Source organism: Thunnus maccoyii, chromosome 8, assembly GCF_910596095.1.
Source record: "Thunnus maccoyii chromosome 8, fThuMac1.1, whole genome shotgun sequence".
NCBI lineage: Eukaryota > Metazoa > Chordata > Actinopteri > Scombriformes > Scombridae > Thunnus > Thunnus maccoyii.
In genome coordinates, this window is record NC_056540.1 from 21737732 (window position 1) to 21760201 (window position 22470).

A 22470-nucleotide genomic window follows, 5' to 3' on the forward strand; every position below is an offset into this window, starting at 1 on the left:
TTTAAAACATTTCACACATTTCACAATTCAAAATTCATTATCAGTAAATGGTGCAGTAAAGAGAAAATGGAAAAACACTCAGAAAGCTTTTTTGACAGACTAGTGCTAGCATGTTTCCAGCTGGCTAGTGAGTACAGAGTTATCTCACTATGGTAGTTTACCAGCTAGCCTGCGTATTCCCTGAGCCCTTAGAACCATATATTTTGCCTGGATCAATTTTACTGCACACTTTCAGCAGCTGGAGACAATTAACTTTTTAGTTTTCTGTTGAAGAATAATCTCACTGGTCAGCCTGCAATTCACTGGGCTCATATCTTAATGGAGACACATATGAGACAAAACAAACAGTACTATGTGCTTGCAGTACTTTGGTGTATTCACACTCTCTTCACAGTTTTTCTTTTTGCAGTTCTTGTCTGAGTGGGAGGTTTTGGGTTGCTGGGTGAGCTTTGGTCATCCATATTAAGTGGCTGTTTGGAGCAAGCAGCATCGATTGACAATGTTAAAGGGTGTGAGGGAGGCGGATGGTGACTTCTGTGTCAGACTGGGGGAACTGGAATGAAGCTCAGGGATTACTCCCTCAGACATTTCATAGAGGAGGCAAATTGAAAAGGGAGGAAAAAATCCTGGCAAACAATTCATGTTTGTCACCTGGTTCTCCCTCGCAGGGGCTGAATTTCCTTATCAGCTGCTTGCAGTTTTTCCGCAATTTTTTCCATTGTTTTTCACCTCGGCTCTAAAGCCTGCTGTGGGTGCTCTGAGCCCTCTTTCCTAAAAGCCTGCGGCTGGGTTAAGCTAGGAACCATTAGTGCTTGGCTTTAACCCCTGTGAGCTTCATGTGTTTCACCACCTGAGGAGGAACTTGTGCTGATCTTCTCCGGGTCACACGTGGGTGGATTCTCATAGAGGACGGATCAGGGGCTGCTGTTTAATGTGAGGACGGTTAGGTCAGGCCAAGGCCACTTTTCATTACCTAAATAAGGCCCCCCTGATATTTACTGTATTTCTCTTGTGCAATCTAGTATTTTTGTGGGAAAAAACCATCCTCTGCAGTAATATTAGCGGCAGCATACAGTGGTGTAACTACAGTGCAAAAAGGACTGATGACAAAAATAAATGTTTTTACAATGGGAATTGGTGGAAGAGTAATGTTTGGCATTTGTATGGTAATTTAAAATAATGAATATGAATATGCAGACATTTTTATTTTTTGTGAAAGCAATTATTTTGTAGAACCTGTTACAATCCTGTCTCTTAGATATGAAGATTATATGCTACAGAACTGACTATACTCAATCAGTATTGTGTTTGAACAAATTATTATTTTTTAGTAGAGGAACTCCCCTCCTATTGTACAGTGTGTTATTCCCATGGTTAAAAGCTTACTGAAAGAAGCCACAGTGACATGATGTGATATTTTTGTTGCAAATAGCTGCCTGCTGCTTTAACCTTATAAGCTTTGCTTGTGTAGGCTTAGTTTTGTGATGAACTGAAACAGAACCAGCAAACAAATAAAGAGAAATGTCACGCCAATTACCACCTCTATTATATACAACTTATTTGCAGGTGCGAATATGGCACTGAACTTCTCACTAAACTTATCTGCAAAACGTTCAGTTACGACATATTTTATTTGCTGCCCATAAAATCCCCTCTTGTAATACAAAATCTTAGATGATTAATGATTTTGAAAGTTATGTTGAGGCATTTGGTTAGAGGACCAGTGTGTAGGATTTAGTGGCATCTAGTGGTGAGGTTGCAGATTGCAAAGCCTCCCCTTCCAAACATGTAGGAGAACCTACGGTCGCCAGTGTTTGGTTTGTCCATTCTAGGCTACTGTAGAAACATAGTGGTGCAACATGGCGGCCTCCATAGAAGAGGACCTGCTCCCTATTTAGATATAAAGGGCTCATTCTAAGGTAACGAAAACACAATGATTCTTATTTTCAGGTGATTATACACTAATTAAAACATACTTATGAATATTATATTCTATATTTGCCAAGTCCGTTCCGCTACAAGCCATTAAATTCTACACACTGGTTCTTAAAGGTGGATTGCTAGATAGACAGATGACAAAACTTGGACTTAGGTGCAGGAGAGACCACTGTTTGCCTCCTGTCTCCAACTGCAAGTGTCACATTTCCAACGGCAAGTCAGGAAAGTTTTTTCAAAACCGTAACTACAATTGTAGTGGTGTTTACTGTTGCCATGCTGATGAGGGATGCCTAACTTTAAGGAAGTAGTAACTTTAACCCACGCCACTTTTCAAGTGATCATTTTAACCCAAAGCATGATATTTCCCTAACTCTAAGTGTTTTTTGTGCCTAAACCTAACGAGACCTTAACCACAGTGTTGTCACACCAAAAAAACATAATATATAACATAATATTTGGAAATGAGGCGGCATATTAGAAAATGCTCTTATAGGTCATTCTGAAGTGCATGGTACAATTGACCTATGTGGTTGTTTAATTATAAGGATGTGTTCGTAAACCACAGCGTCAAACACCTTTTGAATTTTTATTTTATTGAACTTGGTGCAGAATCATCTATTCTATTCATGGCAGTCATAATAAGGGCTTCCATAACTACTGGGTTTAACCCTATAGTCACTTTCCTCAGATGATTCACTTCGGAGCTGTGAATTAAGCCAATTAGGCTTCACAGTGCACCAAAGAAGACAGAAATGGCACGGACATACAGTGCTGCCTGGGCAATTAGTATCTGTAAACGTGGATCAGACATTATGAAGATGAGAAGAAAATAACAAAACAGTGTTTGGTTTTTGGGTGTAACAGCTTGTGTTCTTAAAGTTAAAACTGAGACTGGGTTGGCTTGGACTTACAATTGGCTTATTCTGTTTTTAAAATGAATCAGTTAGCAGGGAATGTCAGATACTTGCCAGCTACTTCTTCTCAGCTACAATGTGAAATGTAAATGAGAGCGTGCAAGCAGTGGAGACATTTGAGAGAAGGATTTTCTCTTTGAACATACGGCCCACTCAGTGAATTGCACTGTGACACTGAAAAATTGGGAATTTTGATTGATTGAATTTCTTCCATTCCTTTTGCATAAGTTCACATACTATAAGACCCAGCGAAGTAAAATAAATCACTCTAAACTTGGAGAGCAGCCTTGTGAGTTTTACAAAGAAAACATCTTTTAAAAAATACCATTTTAATGGCTTACCTCTCACTCAGACCTCTCTTGCACCCTTCCCCTTTAGGCTATTTGGGTAGAGCCTTTGGAGGAGATGATTAAAAATTAATATTGGCTCAAGATTGACAGCAAACAGCATTTGATGTGAGCCACAAAGAAGCTATGGGTTTGTGGGCAGCTTTCTGACGGTTTCACAGGCGCCACAAACCCCAGTTTATTCTTCAGTGAGAGGGGTGGGGGAGATAGGATAAGATGGACAGGCTGAGGATTTGTGTGGTGCTCACAGTGCTCTACTCTGGTTATCTCCCTACAATATGCATGACAGCTTCTGTAGAACTACAGAGAGTCTGAGGTACAGACGACCGAGGGAGGAGGCATACCAGTAACTCTGCGTCCTCAGCCTCCACCTCTGCCACTGTGGGTAGGTTCCTAGTTTGGGTCCTGATGTAGCATCTCTGATGTTCAGCAAACCGGATCCCAGTGATTCCCTTTGAAAAAAGAAAAAGAAATGAACACTCAGAAATTCAGATATATGTTTCATTCATTAGCTTTCTGTGATGTGGATCTCCCATAAGCACTGGGGCAATCATTTTAAAACGCTCGGCTTTTTGCTGATAATCAAAGCTCTTATAAAAGTCAGAGAAGTTAAAACCTAATGAGTGAGAAGAGGTGTTTTTTGATCTTTTTTTTTCTTTTAGCATGGTATAAAATTGATGACTGCTTGGCCCTTGCAACACAGCTCTTGCTTTCAAGCTGAATGGAAGTAAAAAGGCGGGGGTGTTCCACCGTGGCTGTATAATACTTCATAGCAGGATATATCGCACAGGAGAGCCAAGTGACATTGTTGAGAATGAAGTGTTTTCTACAGAGAGTGCCCCCATTGAATTAGCCAGTCATAGGTCCCTGTCACTCTCTTAATCTGCGCAGTCAAGTGTGGAGTCACTCTCTTCAGCTCCACTGATGATCCTCCACCATGTGGACTGTAGCTCTATTCAGTCTGACACACAGAGCCTCAATAGGCAAGAAAGATCTGTTAATTCTCTCTCGGTGTCATTCTATGTTAATCTAAGATATTCAGCTGGAATAAGTCTGAAAGACATTTGGTAGATCAGATTGTATCCAATTTATTTTCTGCAGAGGAGAGCTGCCCATTCAGCATACTGTATTAGAACAGACAGCAGGATCTACATCTGCCATGGCTTCTTTAAAATTGTATCAACTGAAAATTGTATGAGCGGTACCATGAAAATGGACTTGATTCAATCTAAATTTAATTACAGTAACACAGTGATTGCTATGACATCTCCTTTGAATCAGTTAACTTGACCATGTGGGTGCAATTTCTACATTTTCTGTGGTGCCGTCACTCTGAAAACCAGATACCAGCAGCACAAGACATGATACAAAGTGATGCCTGTCATAATCTACCGCATGTAATTTCATCTGTGCGGAAAAGGATGGGGCAATAATAGTCTCAAGCACAAAAGCATAATGTTTATGCCGGGCTTTATTGTGATGAGTCTCTGTTTAATTTGGGTGTACTGTATTGGTGAGCTGCAGCAGAAAAAGAAGAGGGCAACGTTGTGATGAGATACAATGATTACTGGGGTTGGTCAACCAGAAAATGAAGAAAGACACATTAACACAGGGATGAGAAATGGAAAAGCAATGTCATTTTGAGAGACAATGTTAAAATATCCACTTGGTGTATCCATGTGCAAGATGCTCATCTTCGTCTATTCAAGAGAATAGAGAGCATTTAACTGCATGCATAATTCAGTTTCTATGAATAAAGATCTAAAGTAATGTCTGCAGGTAATGCAAACCTTAGTGTTAAATTCGGATTTATTGCTCAGATCCGATTTTTTTGTTTGGCTGTTCACATTATTTTGTGATTATGTTATGTGAATCATTATTTTTTATTATGTGTCCAATATCAGATTCCAGTGTGAAGTGGTCACTGTCCTGAATATGCTGTTGTAAGTAAATATGAAGGCCACTGAAGTCAGTGTTCACAGTTTTATTTATGTGCAGTAGAAACCAGCAAATTTGTGAGCAGATGATAACGAGGATGAAGATAACAAGAAACAGAGCCAAATTTTTAATTATGGCTTTTTGTGGTGCAATGGCTGCTGCTTTTGTACGGATGTCTGTGTGGATGCGGAGTTGTAGCCAGGAGTGATGGGACTGTGATGTGAATGTCTTTGCAGAAACAGATTTATATAATAATAATAACAACAACAACAACAATAATAATAATAACTTTTGTACTTTTATGTACATAGCACCTTTCAAAACAGTTACAAATAATACAAAACAATATCTCCCCCCCTCCCCATAACAGAAGAAACACAGACAACAACAACAAAAAAAACAATTAAAAAAGATAAAGTTAATGCAGAAAAGCAAGGCTTCAAGAAGTGAGTTCTTAATAGTGATTTAAAAGAAGTCAGTAAGATTACAAGATGAATTTCAACAGGAAGACTGCTCTGTTTTGGGGCCCTGACAGCAAAACCACAGTCTCAGTTTTAAGTCTGGATCAGGGGACTGTTAGCAAAGTTTGTTGTGAGATCTGAGGTTGTGTGCAGGTAGATAAAGGGCATAAAAGTTTACAGATGTATGCTGGAGCTAGACCATGTAGTGCTGGAGCTAGACCATGTAGTGCTTTAAAAGTAAAGAGAAAAACAAATGAAGCAAATCAATCCTGCAATTAACTGGAAGCCAATACAAAGAGGCTAAAATGGGGGTTATGTGATCACTTTTGTTTGATCCAGTTAACAGTCTGACTGCAGTATTCTGACTTGAAGGCATGAGTGTGCTTTACTGTTTAGGCAGGTAAAGTGTGAATTACAGAAAATAAACGCATGAATAACTTTCTCCAAGTCAAAGAACGAAAGAAAGTATCTGATTTTTAAACCTTTTGAAGTTGATAAAAACAAGACTGAACTACCTTAATGACATGATGATTGAAAGTTAAACTGGAATGAAAGATAACTCCTAAATTTCTGGCATTAATTAATAGGCTTAATGGACACCACTAGGTTAACATATGTGTTACTGAAATCTGATGTGTGACCTAAATAAGATTACTTATGATTTTTCTTCATTGAGTTGGAGAAAGTTATTAAGCATCCAGCATTTGATATCCTTTAGACAGGTCTTTAAAGTAGTCAGACCACTGGGGGATCCTGGTTTTACAGACAGATAAAGGTGTGTGTCATCTGCATAGCAATGAAAAGAGATCTTATGATTGTGTATTAATCTTCCAGCATGTAAATACAGAATAGAAGACGACCTAAGACAGAGCCTTGAGGTACTCTGTAGTTTATAGTGGCAGTGGATGATGTTACCAAGAGTGACTTTAAACAGTCTTTTTTAAAGATAAGAGATGAACCACTCGATAGTGGTGTCTGCAACTCCCACAATGTCTTTTAGATGGCAGATTAAGGTACTATGATCTACTGTGTCAAAAGCAGAACTTAAATCAAGTAAGATCAGGGCAGACGCTTCACCAGCATCAGCAGCAAGGAGAAGATCATTGGTCACCAATAGTAGGTAGAGAAGTCTCAGTGCTGAGTTTTTTTTTGAAAAACAGATTGGAACTTTTCAAAAATTATCAAGTTGGCTCATGTGGGCAGGTAATTGTTTGAATACATTCTTTTCTAAGATCTTTGACAGAAGTGGGAGTTTGGAAATTGGTCTATAATTGTTGAGTACATAAGGATCTAATTTCTTTTCTTTTTTTTTTGACAAGAGGTTCCATATGATCATGTTTGAAAAAAGATGGTACATAGCCAGTGGCTAGTGAGCTGTTGATAATGGGAAGAACAATTGGAAAAATATGTGGTAGGACCTCTTTGAAGAGTCTGGATGAGATTGCATCTAGATGATATGAGGAGCAGTTAAGCTGACTGTCTCCAGCAGTGTCTGGGGAGAGATCAATTCAAAAGAGGGGAATGAGACTATAGGTAGTAAAGTTACAAATCTGTGGTATAATCTGATTCGTGATTTTTTCGATTTTAGCTGTAAAAGTTCTCACATGCATTTAATGAATAATCAGGGAATTAATTATTTTTAGGAGCAATGACAACATGTTCAATAGTTCTGAACTATTTTCTGGGCTTATGGTGGCTTTCAGCAATGATATTGGAAAAATAGTTTTTTCCTGCAGTTTTGATGGCAGAGTTGTAATTGGACATTAGATTTTTTAACTGAGCAAGATCGACCTTCAATCTGCTGTGTTTCCACTTACATTCCATTGCCCTGCATTCTCACTTTATTTTGCAAGTATAATCATTCAACCAGGGAGTGCCAATTGAACCAGTTTTACTTTTCTTTTTGAAGGAAGCAATTTTGTTAAGAATGCCCACATAGAGTGAATTAAACTGATCTACTAAACTCACAGGGGAAGTATTGACGTGAAGTTTTTGCGTGTTTGGTCAAATTCCCTAATAAACATGGTTGAGGAGTTTATTAGACGTCTCTTTAAGCAAGTGACTGGGGAACTGGAGAGACTGCAGACAGAAAGGTTGAAAGTAATGGCGAGATGATCAGAGACAAAAAGCTCTTTAGTTGATAGACTGTCCAGATTGTGAGTAGGGCCAGAAACAGATTGGGTTAAGCCAAATGAGTTGCACAAATTTTTAAAGTCTAAGGCTAATGATTCATTTGCACAACAAACGTGAACATTAAAATCACCCATAACAACAATTTTCTCATATCTGAACATCATAAATGATAAGAGCTAGAACAGAAATGAAGTTAGGTTTATGTTGAGGGGGGCAGTAGGGTACTGCACAGACAAGTGGCTGCTGTGTGTTGTTAATGGAGAATAGTAGATGTTAAAATGAGGCAAAGGAGATGGAAGAGCATTTAAACTCATTGCCATGTATAACAGCTACACCACATCCTTGGCCCAAGGGCCTAGGTTCAGATAAATGGGAGTAGTTAGGGAGGCATGCTTCAATCAAAGATGTGACGTCATTACACTTTCACTATGTCTCTGTTAGAATGAGAAAATTAAGACTATAGGAGGAAATAAAATCATGACAGATAAAAGATGTTGTTATTCAGAGATCTGGCATTGAGGAGACCACACAACCACAAACTATAGTGGGTATAAGGTGAACTGAGCATAGAGTGTCAAAATCTACCTGTTGCTCATTTACAGGAGTGCAAAGTTAGTTCAGTGTTGGTTGACCTTGGAAGGATGGAGCCCATCTAGTTTGAAAAGCTGAGGCCTATTTAAAAAAGCAGCAAAATTTTCAACAAAGGTGATATCTCTGTTCATACAGTAACCCTTTAGCCAGATGTGAGCTGTGTCCCAATTTAGGGGCCTTCCTTTCGAAGGACATGGTCTACAAAGGCTTGTCCTTCGTAGACTGTGAAGGCCAGAACTGAGCGTTGTTAAATGAGATGGTCTGGTCAACAGAGAATTTCCAGCTGCGTCACTCGCTGTTCCCGCCTTTACCCTTGCATTACAAAGTGCTGTTCATGTTGCCTAGCAACCTTGACAGCTGCAGTTGACCATTAGGGACACAGGTAGTAGAAATGGAGCCAGAACTTTTAATTTTATTACCGTGGCACCCAATCCAGGTCCAGCTGCACCACCTGGGACTCCCTGCTCAGCTGAACCAAAATACACATAAACACATTTTCTAAGGCCTAATATTTTAAGGACCTGCACACACCCTGTTATTCCACTTCTTACTTTATTTATGTTGTAAATAGTTGCTCACTGTAAATGAAATAAACAATGTGTTAATAAACAATTACTTTTTTCAAATTCATTTAATATTTTTTATTTTTCAACTAATCTCTCGAGTAGAGAGAAGAGCCTGTCCATTCTCTGTCTGCTCTTCTCTCCTCTGTCTCTTTCTGCGGCAGCGTACTTGCTGACAACAGCAACTCAGCTTCAACACACCAACCTGACTGTACTGTGACAAAATAATCTCAATTCAAAGCTCCACTAACACTGTGTTCTCACAAAAACATAACCTCATTGACAGAGGGATGCAGTAAATTATGTTATTCAGTCTGTAATATAGACTGATCTGGTCATTTGAATACCTTTATATTTATTGAAATGTGTTGATATTTGTACATATGGAGCCCCAGAGGCAGCACTGATGTTATGTTCAGTAAAAACACGGAGAGTCACTTTACATTCAGACTAATGTAGTAGCTACAATTGTTAGATTTCATCTGTGAGGCCAACATTAATCTTCCAAAAGGAATTATTTCATATATCAAAATGCTACTGTTTCATTAGAGCCAGCGTTAAATTACCAAAGAGCTGCACAGATCAGTTTATTGGATCATATTCTCCCTGGGATGACAATGGATGTTGACCAGCTGATCATCTCAGGAGTCGGGCTGCTAGCTGCTGAGATGACGGGCCCGTCTCACCCCGTCAGCAGCTCCTCACATGTCCAAAAATGTCTGAGCAGAATTACGAACAGGCGTTATTTGGATAAACTGGCCACATATTGGGAATCTAATTAGTACTTTCTTACCTTTCTTGCCAGAAAAAATCTTAAAACGTAATAAAGTGATATATTAACAGTCCTACAGTGAAAATTACAACAGCTTAGCCTGGTTTAAAATCTTCGTCATTGCTGCTGCCGGTTTGTGCAAAATGCATTCTGGGATAGGTTGGACTGCGAAGGATCCATCTGTTGGATCCTCCAAATTCAGGCAAAAAAGGCCAAATAATAAGAGGCCGTGCCTCTGCTGGGACATGACAGAGAGTAGAGTTGGCCATTGCTTTGGGCTTTGCTCCCAGGAAAAACCACAGATCCTCAGGTTGGGCTGAAACAGCCCCAGGCTCTGGAACTCCTGCGGTAATGGAGCCAGTCCACGATGTCCCTGGTCACATTCTAGTTACTGCAACCTGAGGAGCCTAGGACTGTGAGGTGTTTTGCCTGGGCTGTGGTGACAGTGGAAACCTCCAGGACCTCCAAACCTCCAAACAAGCAACACTTTTCTTCAACTTTTAGATTGTAAGGTGGCATGATCCACACTAAGGTCATCCAAAATTTCATCCCAACTTTCAGGATGTCAAGGGCTACTTTTAACTACATCTGTCAGCGCCTCTTGTGATTTGTGCCAGAACAGATCTGAGTGACATATTAGAAAAAAAATTGGATTTGGGCCAATTTTGCCTGCAGTCTGAACATAGCCTTAGTTTGACTGATGACGTTACACTATCAATATAATTTTCTGTATTCAAGGGACATTTCTTACTTATGAAATATTCAGAGTTTTATTCTATCTCAAATTTTGTGCCTTAAACAACAGCATAATGTTTTTATTTGGAAAATCTCCATTAAAAACACCTGTTTTGCCTAATTTTACATTAAATACAACAGAAAGGTGTATTAATACATATTATCAGCATGTCTTTATCTCTATAAACCTTGTGTTTAGCTGCATTAATCTTATTTAGATTGTACATACTTTGCTTTTGGTGATAGCTCTTCCCACAATATCTCAACATCACAGTAGCTCACCAAAATCCAAGCTGTAGGCTATCCACAGTAGTTTTCCTGCAGTCATGGATTTTAAAAAAATCTCCAAAGAAGTTTTGCAAGGATGAATGCTGGAAGGAATTTTTGTAGCTTCTGTATTATTTATTATTTATTCTGACGTGGGCTACTGAGTGCCCTGGGCTTAAACAGTTCACTGTGCTCATGGATACTGGACTTTCTAAGCAACAGACCCCGAAATGTCAAGATTGGAGGTCACACCTTCTCAACTCTGATCCCGAACACACTAGCACCGCAGGGGTGTTTCCTCAGCCCCCTCCTCTACTCCATCTTTACACATGACTGTTCCCCTATTCATCTCTCCAACACCATTGTCAAATTTGCAGACGACACCACAATAGTAGGACTGATAACAAACAACAGTGAAAGAGCCTGCAGGGAAGAGGGTTGACACCTGGTTGAGTGGTGTTCCCATAACAACCAGGACCTCAACACCCAGCAGAGACCATACTTTCTTAGGAAGTTAAAATAGTCCCACCTCCCACAGCAGCTGCCACCATCGAGAGCCTCCTGAACTGCTGCTGTACAGTGTGGTACGGCAGCTGTACTGTGGAAGACCAGAGGGATCTGCAATGGGTGGTGAAGGTGTCTCAGCGTATCATTGGGACTACACCTCCACCATTGAAGCACATTTTCACTGGCCGACTACAAAAGAAAGCAAGTGGTAAAAGATGCAATCCACCCTGGAGACTGTCTGTTTGCCCCCCTCCCCTTTGGAAGACGATATATGAAAATCAAAAGCAGAACAAACTGACTAAAAACAGCTTTTTTCCAGTCTCTATTTACCCCCCACTGCCAAAGATGTGGTAAATGGACTGCATTTATATAGCACTGTTCTAGTCTTATTGACCACTCAAAGCACTCTTCAATAAATGCCAACATTCACACACACATTCATACACTGATGAGAGGGGCTGCAATGCAAAGTGCCAACCTGCTCATCAGGTATCCAAAGCAACCAACACAAGGTCTCTATGCTAACTCATCCACACACACTCACACACATGAGCAATTTGGGGTTCTGTATCTTGCCCAAGGCCACTTCAACATGTGGACTGGAGTAGCTGGGAATCAAACCATCGACCTTCTTCTGATTAGTGGACGACCTGCTTTACCTCAGCCACAGCTGCCCCAAAGACTGAAAAAGACTGACCGCTGTGAGCAATAACCTCACTGACCCACCTACACACACACACACACACACACACACACACACACACACACACACACACACACACACACACACACACACACACACACACACAGTACATCAAAGCTTGCAAAAATGTCACACAAAATATGGTCCTGCATTGATTGATTGATTGAATTTATTGTCCACCTCAGTCGAAATTTGTCTTTGACTTCTCCCAAAGTACAGCAAAATACACACTAGGCAACACTCCATTACTACATCCATCACTACATTAAAAACATACAAAATTACAACATACAATAGTGCAAATTGAGCAGGTAGCAGCAGGTAGGTTATATAAATAGTACTTACAGATACAGATCTTATAAAATAACAAGTGTTCCCTGATGCAATCATCCTGTGTTCAATGCCTGTATGGCAGAAGGAATAAAGGACTTCTTGTATATATTCCGGCTGGCCCTTGGGGCCCTGAAACGAAGGCCAGACTGGAGCAGCTCAAACTCTGAGTGCTCCAGCCTAATAGTTTTGTCTATCAGGCACACAATGAGGAGCAACTTCCTGACTCCGGAAATTTGTCTAGGACATTCGAGAGAACACAGGTGATCCGTATACATGTACAATCAAACTACAATTAACATGCAGTATCAAACATAACATCCTCCCCGCCCACAATACCTGTTCAACTTACAGTTTGGCGACCTACACCTTCTGCCCAAGGCATCAGCTTGTACTCTTTGTGAAGGATGTGGTTTGGATCCCAGATGATTTTAAGGCCCTACTTCCTCAGTCTCCTCAAATATCTCGTGGAGAGAAGATGGGGCCAGCATGCCAATTATTTTTCCAGCCCTTCTAGTCAGATTTTGAGTTGTGATTTGAGTTTAACGGACAGGTTACCAAACCATGTTGTGATGCTATAACGAATAATAGATTCAACGACTGCCCTGTAGAACAATAACATAATACTTTTATCCACTCCATGGACCGTTCATTATGCACTACACACTTTGCAGACTTACCAAAGACGATCATATTGCACATATTGCAGTATTGCTCATACCACCCTATATGCTGCTACTTTACTACTACTGTACTGTTTAGGTCACTTTGTCTTGTTTTTATTGTTTGCCTCTGTATATATTTTGCTTTTATTCATATTTGCTTTTATTTATTGAACTTTACTATTTTTTTATGCTGCACACTGCTGAAGAGCTGCTAAACAGATTTTCATTGTTCTGAGCACAACGACAATAAAGATCTAATCTAATCTAAACTAATCTAATCTAATCCAATCTAATCTAATCTAATCTCATTTGCTCCGAGAAAAGGAGGCAGTACAGTGTACAGCAGAGCAAAGAAAGCTTAGCTTTTTTTCAAATTCCCCTCTAATAAACATTAATGGCTAAAGGCTATCTGAAATTGAGACCGTGCTCACCACATGGGTCACAAGAACTATAAACCTACAGAATATTCTTTGAAGTTTTAGTGACTATTAAAGAAGCACAATTACATGATTATTTGGCTAAATTGTTGTTAGCTAAATGCTGTTTAGCTAGTTTGCCATTTTAGTTAGCCAGCAGTTTCATTTTGTTCATTTTTCCACTATTTATCATTTCATATTTTTCATTTTGTCTTTATTTAACCACATAAAAGTCTGCTGTTTGACTTTTGTTAGCTTGCTAGTTCGTTTGTTAGCTTTGTAGTAGTTATTTCTTCCTCCAACTTGTTTTGTGACTTTTGTGACACTACCTCATTGCATAGCGCAGCGTGAGTATCAAATTCATCAATATTCCTGGTTCCTGATATGACTGTGAGATACTGAAAGACTAAAAAGTCATATAGGCTCAGCCAGCTACTGGTCTTGAAGGGGAAGTTGCAACTAGAGAATATATGGCAGGACGCAGTGACAAATGACAGAAACAGTGAGAAGTGAAAGCAAAAGTAACCATATTCCACTGAGAAACAAGGCCTGTATAAAAACATTACATTAACATTAACGTGACTTATTGCAGACTCGCTGCATTCGCCAGCTGCTTCTTCCAACATCTATGGTGATTTAAGGATGTTGTTTACCTCAAGCTTCAGGCTAGATGCCATTTGACGGTAAGCAGCCAAATAAGATGACGGACAACTGCCGCAATATGAATCTGAGCAGAACCAAACCTGGTATACCTGGAGAGAGAGACTGGCGGCTGTTACAGTATACAATATATGCTGAAGCTGACAACAGATTCATGTTTTTTTTTCCACCCTTGTTTTATATAGAGGGTAGCACACTGATGCAGTGTTTAGCCTCACAGAAATAAGGTCCTGACTGCAGGTGCTCTGGTTTCCTCCCACAGTTCAAAGACATTCAGGATAGGTTAATTGGTGAATCTAAAATAGGTGTGTGTTAGTGTTATGCTATATATGTATCGGGTATATGTATGTGTTAGCTCAGTAATAGACTGGTGACATGTCCAAGGTGTAGACTACTCTCTCACCTCTCATCTGTTGTGTGCTAAAACAGGCTCAAGACCCCTGTGATGCTGCTTAGTATAACCAGGCATACTGTAGTTATTGGATGGATGAGTATCTAAATACATGAAGGACAAAATGTTAGAAACACCTGGTAATATGACAGAAACGTCCTTCAGTATCACAGACAACCAAATGCATATTTCCCAATAAGTCCACAAGGGTTCAGGGCGGTCCCACTGAGAGATCGGCCTGAGCGCGCCACAGACCCCAGGTCCTGAGAGCTCTCATGCTGACTCACTGAATTCTTTAAAAAAATACTGTACAGTAGGTGAGTAGGTCTGCAGTGCTGCAGTCTGGGCTCGAGGGTATTACCCAAAATACATAACTGTTCTAATATTTAAAAAACAGGATGACAAAGGAAGTTGGAAAACATACAGAAATGGAAAAGTTGGCAAGTTTGTTGATGGTGATTTGATGTGTTGTGCTGGTCTAACAAACATACTTCCTGTATGAACTAAATGAAATGACTGAAAATACAACACTGGAACATCATGATTGGTGAATAAATGTATCTTTACAAAGACAGAGTTTCTATAAAGGTTTTCTAATCATGACCAAAACCTGATTCAAACAGGCGAAAATGCCTCAGTGACCTAAACTTTTATTGGTTCGGCCCAAACAATAATCTGTAATAAAAGATATACAGTGTTAAAAAAAATGTACTAATCTGTGGTGTAACACCAGCACTGTTTGTTGTTTTATTGAACTAAAGTTTCAGAACAAGGTTAAGGCCAATTTTCCTAAATGGTGTTTTTGTTCCCTTGTCAAGAATATTTATTATGAGTTTGTTTTAATGTAAAAACTAATCCAGCGCTTCTCTCTCAGGATGTCTTTCTCTCCATTTTTTCCCTCTCTCTCTCCTTTACAATGAGTCTACAACTGGTCTGAAACAATAGTGAGTGGATTTCGCCTGTGGCCTATGGTCCTGGTGGCATAATCCCCTCATTTTCCATTCCTCACATAGCCCCGGGGCTAGATGGAGATTGTTTTAGAGGTGGCTTTTGTCTGTGTAATAACATGCAACATTCTCTTTTTTTGTATTAAAAAATCTATTCTAACATCAGCACACAGCTACCACTTAGTATAACCTATTTTTATGTGGGTTCCCTTCCCTTCTTCTTCTTAAAAAAAAAAAAAATCACTCTAAGGTTTGAATTGCTCTGCTTACTCGCTTGTTTCTTACTCTTCAATGGTGGAGCACTGAATCAAACAAATCTCCTCAGGGGATGTGCTTCACTAACAGGAAGTGGAACAAGCAAACAGGCACATGTGTTTATGCATGTGGGTGTGTATGTTTGTGTGTGTGTGTGTGTAACTGAAGGACACACACACACTGGGCTGGGTGAAGGATAAGAGAAAGAAAAAGAGAGATTGATTGCAGAGGTTAAAGTTTTCTGGTGCTGCACTGGGTTTCCATCATATGGCCATTTTCACAAAGACCACTGTAACAAAAAAAACCCAAAAAAAACGAACTCAGTGCAGGTTTTTGTTTGGGAATAAAGTTTATCCTGTAATGTTCAGCCTTGCAACCTAACATTTCACAGTAAATAATGGTGTGAGAGTAAAAGCATTCATTACCCAGTCAAGCAGCACACTCCCTTCTCCGAGGTGCAGCACGTGTAACCTCTCGCACACTTGAGCGGTATTTAGGAATGAAAGGTAAGTTAATGAGTTCTACTGGAGATGAAATTGCAGTTGAAAAAGGTATAAGAAACAAATAGAGATGGGCCTCTTAATGGTGTTTGTCTCTGTACTGGAGAAGTAGTTACTGTATAGAATCAGCTGGAAGAAAGCAATCTTTTAGTACAAGACCTTCTCACTGGATTGTTGTGTGAGTACTTAAACACACAACGAATCTCCAGGAATACAGCTGCTGTTTTAGTGACTGTCTGTGTATTCAACCAGATATTATTTGTATTTGTGGTATTTTTGAGAAATTTATTTCTGATCCCTGTGTGCACACCTCGCTAAGTTTAATTTCCATTATTTAGTTGCTCAAATGTTTCAAAGGTTTGTCACACCTTTTTTTTCATTGAGAGTGACAAAAGAGGAGAAAATATCGTTGAAGAGGAAAATATGATTTCAGCAAAGGATAAATGTTGTCAACCGACTCTATGAAAAGGGCAGGATGTGAATATCATAATCCTTCCCCTACTGAAGAGAAGAGACAATTACAGTGTACATTTTTCGGCAAAGAGAGATAGCTTACATGATCTTGTGTAACCTTTACTTACATTTTTGAAGTCGTGCACCTCAAGTACCTCCTCGCTCCCGTTCCCCATTATGAAGATCTCAATGTGCTGACCTGGGTCAATCTCCATCACACTGTCTGTCTCCACGCCATCCAATACAGCTTTGTACTGATGGTCATACACCTGAAATGACAAGAATAAACACACACTACTGTGACTAACAGATCAACACAAAAAAAATAAACTTATCATTGGCTATATCATCGTTTTGTAATAAAGAAAATAAAAACATTTGTAAAAACATAAAAATTAAACCAATTTCTGACTTTCTGAATCCACCAAAAATGACTTTGCAGTGAACATAAGATTAAGCTGTCCAGACCTCTGAATCGCTGCCCACATTTCAGTGATTTTCAGCGATTCAAATAAGTCTGATGTTATTATACTCATTGACAGCTGTTTCCTTGGATGGAAAATCAATCAGGCCAACCAGCACTTTTGTAGGGTAGGACTAAAGATGGGGACGTCATCTTCCTGTGCCAGAGCCAGAAAAACAGCAATAACCATGAAAAATACTGACAGGAAAATTGCCACAAAAAGGGGGACAAACATGGGTGCAATTGTGCAGTTGAGTTACAGAAATAATGGCTCTTAAATCAGCAATTATTTTGTAATAAAGTGCTACTGGTAACTACTATTACAGCTTCCATGTTGACTGAAAATGGAAGGGCAAATACGCCACTTGCTACTGCTTAGTTAGAGCAAAAATAACCAATCAAACAGAAAACAGGTAACAAGGAAACAATGTCCGACTGGATAATGAAATTAAACTAATTTGCAGTTCAGTCAGATTATGAAGGTAACATAAAATAGAATAAGAAAATTGGTTTTAGGAGTTTCAATTTTTTAATATGTTAAACATGAATGGATTGATTCTTCGTAGCTGGAATCAAGGTCGATGAAAGTGGTGAAAGTTCATTTTAAACATTAAAGTTGCAGGCTATTAAACCAAAACAATGAACAATATCCAGAAAGACGCCAAAATGCTCTGTATAGCTGAGGGGGACTTTAGAGTTGGGTGATAAATCTGTGAGTAACGACTTTCATAGTACACACAGTCAGTTGATCCATTGCTGTTGTAAAAATATTGATTAGTGCAGCTTTAAAGTATCAAAGACTGAATGTATTTAACTCCTCATATAACTATATATGATTATATATATGCTATAACTATATATAACCAAATATATCTGTGGTGCAGCTGTAGAAAGTTCCGGTGACTTTCTACTGCTGCACCACAGAGAGCATCCTAACATACGGCATTTCTGTATGGTATCTCAGCTGCACAGCAGCTGATAGGAAAGCTCTTCAGCGGGTCGTCTCCTGCGCATAGAAGATCATTGGGATACAGCTCCCAGCCCTGGAGGACATCTACAGCTCACGCCGCCTCAGGAAAGCTACCAGCATCTGTAAGGACTCCACACACACATGCCATCGTCTGTTTGAACTCCTTCCATCTGGCAGAAGTTATAAGGCCTTCTACGCCCGCACCTCCAGACTAAGAAATAGCTTTTTCCCCAGAGCTATAACTGCTCTGAATCAGTCCACTAAATACTCCCCATAATCTGTCTGACTGCCCCCATAATTGTCTGGCACAACTTGACTTCACGTACACACACATACTGCACTATGCCACCAAATAAGCTATATGGTACACAGGGGTCCACTCTCATCCATTCTGTGTTACTGTCTGGATATCGTGTCCAATATCTGTATCTACAACACAGTGACAGCTGCTGTAATTAATAACCTCAGTGTACAGGGACTCATACATTCACCCACATTGTGTTTTTATGAAGACTCTATATCTACATTTCTACTCTGTTTTGGTTTTGGTGTCTGTGTACTGTCAGACACTATTTATACTGTTTATACTGCACATACTGTGCATAATGTTTACATTGTTTGTCACATAATTGCTACTTTTTAGTGTATAGTTTCTGTTGTTGCATTGCAGCTGAGTTGTTGTACTAGTTACTACTTACTCACTGTTCATACTGTTTGTCACTTTATTGCTATTTTATCTTATTTGTTGTTCTATTTTTACCTTATTTATTTGTATTTATAGCATTGATACGGAAGTCACAAACATCATCTTGTTGTACTTGTACAATGACAGTAAAGCTATTCTATTCTATTCTATTCTAACTACATCCAATATCAAAAACAAAACAGCAGCTATAGTACTGAGAGGAGATCTTGCAAATGATGTGTGTCAATACAGAGGTAAAAATGACAGCTCCATAAACTGCAACATTCAGTGATGACAAGCTGTAAGGTGTTACAAGAAAAATATTAATAGAAGTTTGCCTGAAGTAAGTAAAATAAAGACTTTTTGAATCTCACGTACAGTTATAGCTCACTCTTTACTGTTGCCTTTAAGCAGTGTTGTTTATCACAACTACTTGCTTATATACTGTTCTCGGACACGCATGGATAGCTCTTGAAATTCCCTGTCTGAAAAATGATTCATGCCCACCAGCTGAAAATATGCTATTAATATTTATGTGAGGGTTGTGTTATGATGAGAAATATATTGCTGAGTTCATCTTCATCTGTCTCAGTGGCAAATCAGAGCCTCGCCAATGAGATGCATGATTAATGAATACACTCGGATGGGAGTCCATCAGGATTTATATCCCTCATCAGAAACATCTGAATGTCCTCTAACACTAAATTAGCTTTCACTTTACTCTTTTTCACATGTTCAGTATTTAACGCATTTTGTTTCTGCTTGCTTATATGCAATATTCAGGACATTTACAGCACATCACATATAGTATAGCGGTGACTTTTTCTTTTTTCTTTTGGTGGGAGAACAGAGTAATAATGATAAAATGGAATATAATTCTTAATAGAAGATCACTGTTAGAATGGCAGTAGCCTATAAATCTCCATTAACATGGGTCACAGTAGCCTTGGCTCCAAAGAGAAGTACAACTTAAACTCGTCAGGAGAAGCCAAATTAAGATGGGCTTGAAATTTAAGTGTCAATTGAGCAGTTATGGATAAAATTGGGGCTATTAAACAGTCTGAAAGTCTGTGTGGTGAATTAAAGTTCTCTTTGAGCATTTCTTTTATATTAACATAAAGGTGGAATGAGGGAATAGATTCTGGAGGCTTATTGATTTATACTAAAACAGTGAATTACATTTTCAGCAGGCTATCACTTTTGATGAAAATCCAGCAGTGAGAATCTCCCCACCGCACCATGTTGAAATAGATAATAATGTATTACAACAGTTTGACTTCAACTGGTTCAATATCCAAAGCCGCTGCTGTGCACCATAATTGGTATTCTCAAAATAGAAATGAATAGCCTCTGTATGGCCTCTTTTGATACTTATAGATGCTTCAGTACATTGGTAAACTTGCAGTGTGATTCATGCTGCAATAAGTGGAAGGCTTTAGAACACAGCACACTATTTTGCCTCACTGTAATGATGACGGTAGTTAAAATTATTTTTTGTGCTGATTCTCATTATTTTCACCGCTGTTACAATACATATATGTTTGAAATTAGGCAACGGTAGATTTAAATAGGACTTGTTTCTCATAATTTACTTATCTTGTTCCATTTCTAAATAGCAATTCATGGAAACTGTCACTTGGCTGCAAAACCTTTCAAAAAAAAAAAAAAAAAAAACTCTGTGAAAGTTAATTAGCTTCCCATATGACACTGAACAGGCAGATAAAAGGCCAGCACATGGGAAAGGCTCCAATTTATCTCTGTACAAGGACTCTGAAAGGCTACTATGTGACTCATTTGGTCACAAAGACTTTAAATACATTTGAAACTCTCAAACAATTATTCCACTGTGACATTAAAGCTAGTAGGCAAGATTTTTACATAACATACACAAGTCATATAGTTTGACAAAAAAAAAATCTTAACTCGAGGTCCACTTTTAGTCACAGACACTTACGTCAAGGAAATTACCATTTATATATTATATAAATATAACTACACAGTTAAATTCGGTGGAAAAAAATGTTAAATCAACATTACAAAAAATACAGCACATAAGGAGGAGCTGCGTATCAGCAGAGTAATAGTGAGAAGTTTCGGGTTACAATGGTTATACATCACCCGCATAATAATGATTGGATGTTAGCAGTCAGCTGATTACCACACAGCTATGAATGAGTCAGTGATTGCAATGCATGAATAAAACAGCTAACCAATCAGCTATTGAAAATGCGACTTTAGTTCTCTTTGCCTGAACTTACACCATTCAACCCTTCAACCATGTCTCACAGTTTTCCTCATCTACATAACAACTGCGCAAACTCCATCTGCCGAGGAAGACTGTGATATGTTGTTGTTATGGCAAAAAGCTTGTAAGCGGATGTTTAAAGGAAGCAATTTATTTTTTTTGGAAAAACCATATCAGACATAAATTATTAGTGAAAGCAGAGCATGTTTAAACGTTGTAAAACATGACTGGAAAGGAACTTTTTTTGTGAACTACTGATCTTTCAAGCTCAACCAGTCCAAACATAGAATAGTATTGTATCTGCTAAAGATCTGTTCAAACTATCTTTTGAGTAAAATTGATCAGATTTCTCTAATGACTGCACTTTTACCCTGATTTTAGTGTGACTGACAGAAAAAGCTACATAAACAAATACAACAAAAATTATCATCCAGTATCTGGTACTGTATATAAAACCTTAAAGCTGCATTAATAGATTTTTTGGATGCTCGGGGGCAGTGCAATGCGCTATAAACATAACATTGTCACACCATCACCTTATAAAGTTTACAGGGCAAACTTATCAGCAGCATTCATTCATTCTACTTTTAGTTCTGTTTTGGTCTCCTCACCAACGCGAAGCGTTCCCCCCTTACCTCCCACTGAAGGAATGATTACCGATCATATTACGAGATTGTAAAACCAAGTCTTATGTCTCAAGTCTCAAGTAAAAAATAAACAACAACAGCAAAACAGCTGTTGCGTCTGGAAATACCATTGATGAGAGCAGTGGGACTGAATCAAAACAGTAAAGATGGAGGCCGTTAAACCAAAACAATGAGCAGAAAGACGCTATAAAGCTGCAAGTTGGAGGGTAAATATCTGTGGATTTGTCACTACGTGTGACCCCTTTTTACATGACATGTAGCTATTTGATCCATTGTTAATATAAAAATATTGACTAGTGCAGCTTTAACTATAGACAGGCACTATAACCTGTACATGATTGTATTCATTTTACACCTTTGTTCAAAAAAACATCCCTAGCAAGTTTAACATCTCTACTCGTAGCCTGTCTTTTAATAACCATTATTTCAGAAGGAACTGTCTTTGATAATGAATCTGGCCATTTCACGAACGACTGCACAGCTCTCTGAAATCACATTTCATGATTTTAGGGATTTGACATTCTCAAAATTCAAAAGAGTTTCCTGTCAACATGTGAAGCTTCCAACTGTGGCTTTAACCAACAGACTCTAATCTGAAGTTCAGCACTGACTCCCTGTTGTCTCACCTGCACTACAGCTGCTGAGAGCACGTTGAAGTGCAAAAACAACTCACAGGAATAAGAGCATTGAGGTTTTTAAGAAAGCAAAGCAGCCACAACAATACAATCACATCTTTGGATGTTGTTATTTCTGAAAACTGAACAGTGTATTTGCATACTTAAAGGTTACATTGCAAACAACCTGGCGTTGTTGCCAAAGAAACATTGCAGTGAACCAAAAGTTGTTTATTTATTTATTTGTCCAATATCCAGCCCGTCCTCACAAGAAAAATGACAGTATAGGTAGAAAGTTCAGTCAGCAAAAACAACCAATAGTTATGTTTGAATGACAGACGCCATCTTGTGGCCATAGTA

General features: G+C 38.8%; 1 protein-coding gene across 1 annotated transcript in view; it reads right to left on the bottom strand.

The window, feature by feature from the left end:
* Positions 1-22470, bottom strand: part of tnmd (tenomodulin) — a 62922-nt gene that overhangs the window by 9834 nt on the left and 30618 nt on the right. The window contains exons 3-4 of the mRNA XM_042419277.1: positions 16615-16755; positions 3544-3651 (exon numbers count right to left, since the gene is read on the bottom strand). Coding sequence (XP_042275211.1) covers positions 3544-3651; positions 16615-16755 — 249 coding nt within the window. The remainder of the gene's footprint in view (positions 1-3543; positions 3652-16614; positions 16756-22470) is intronic.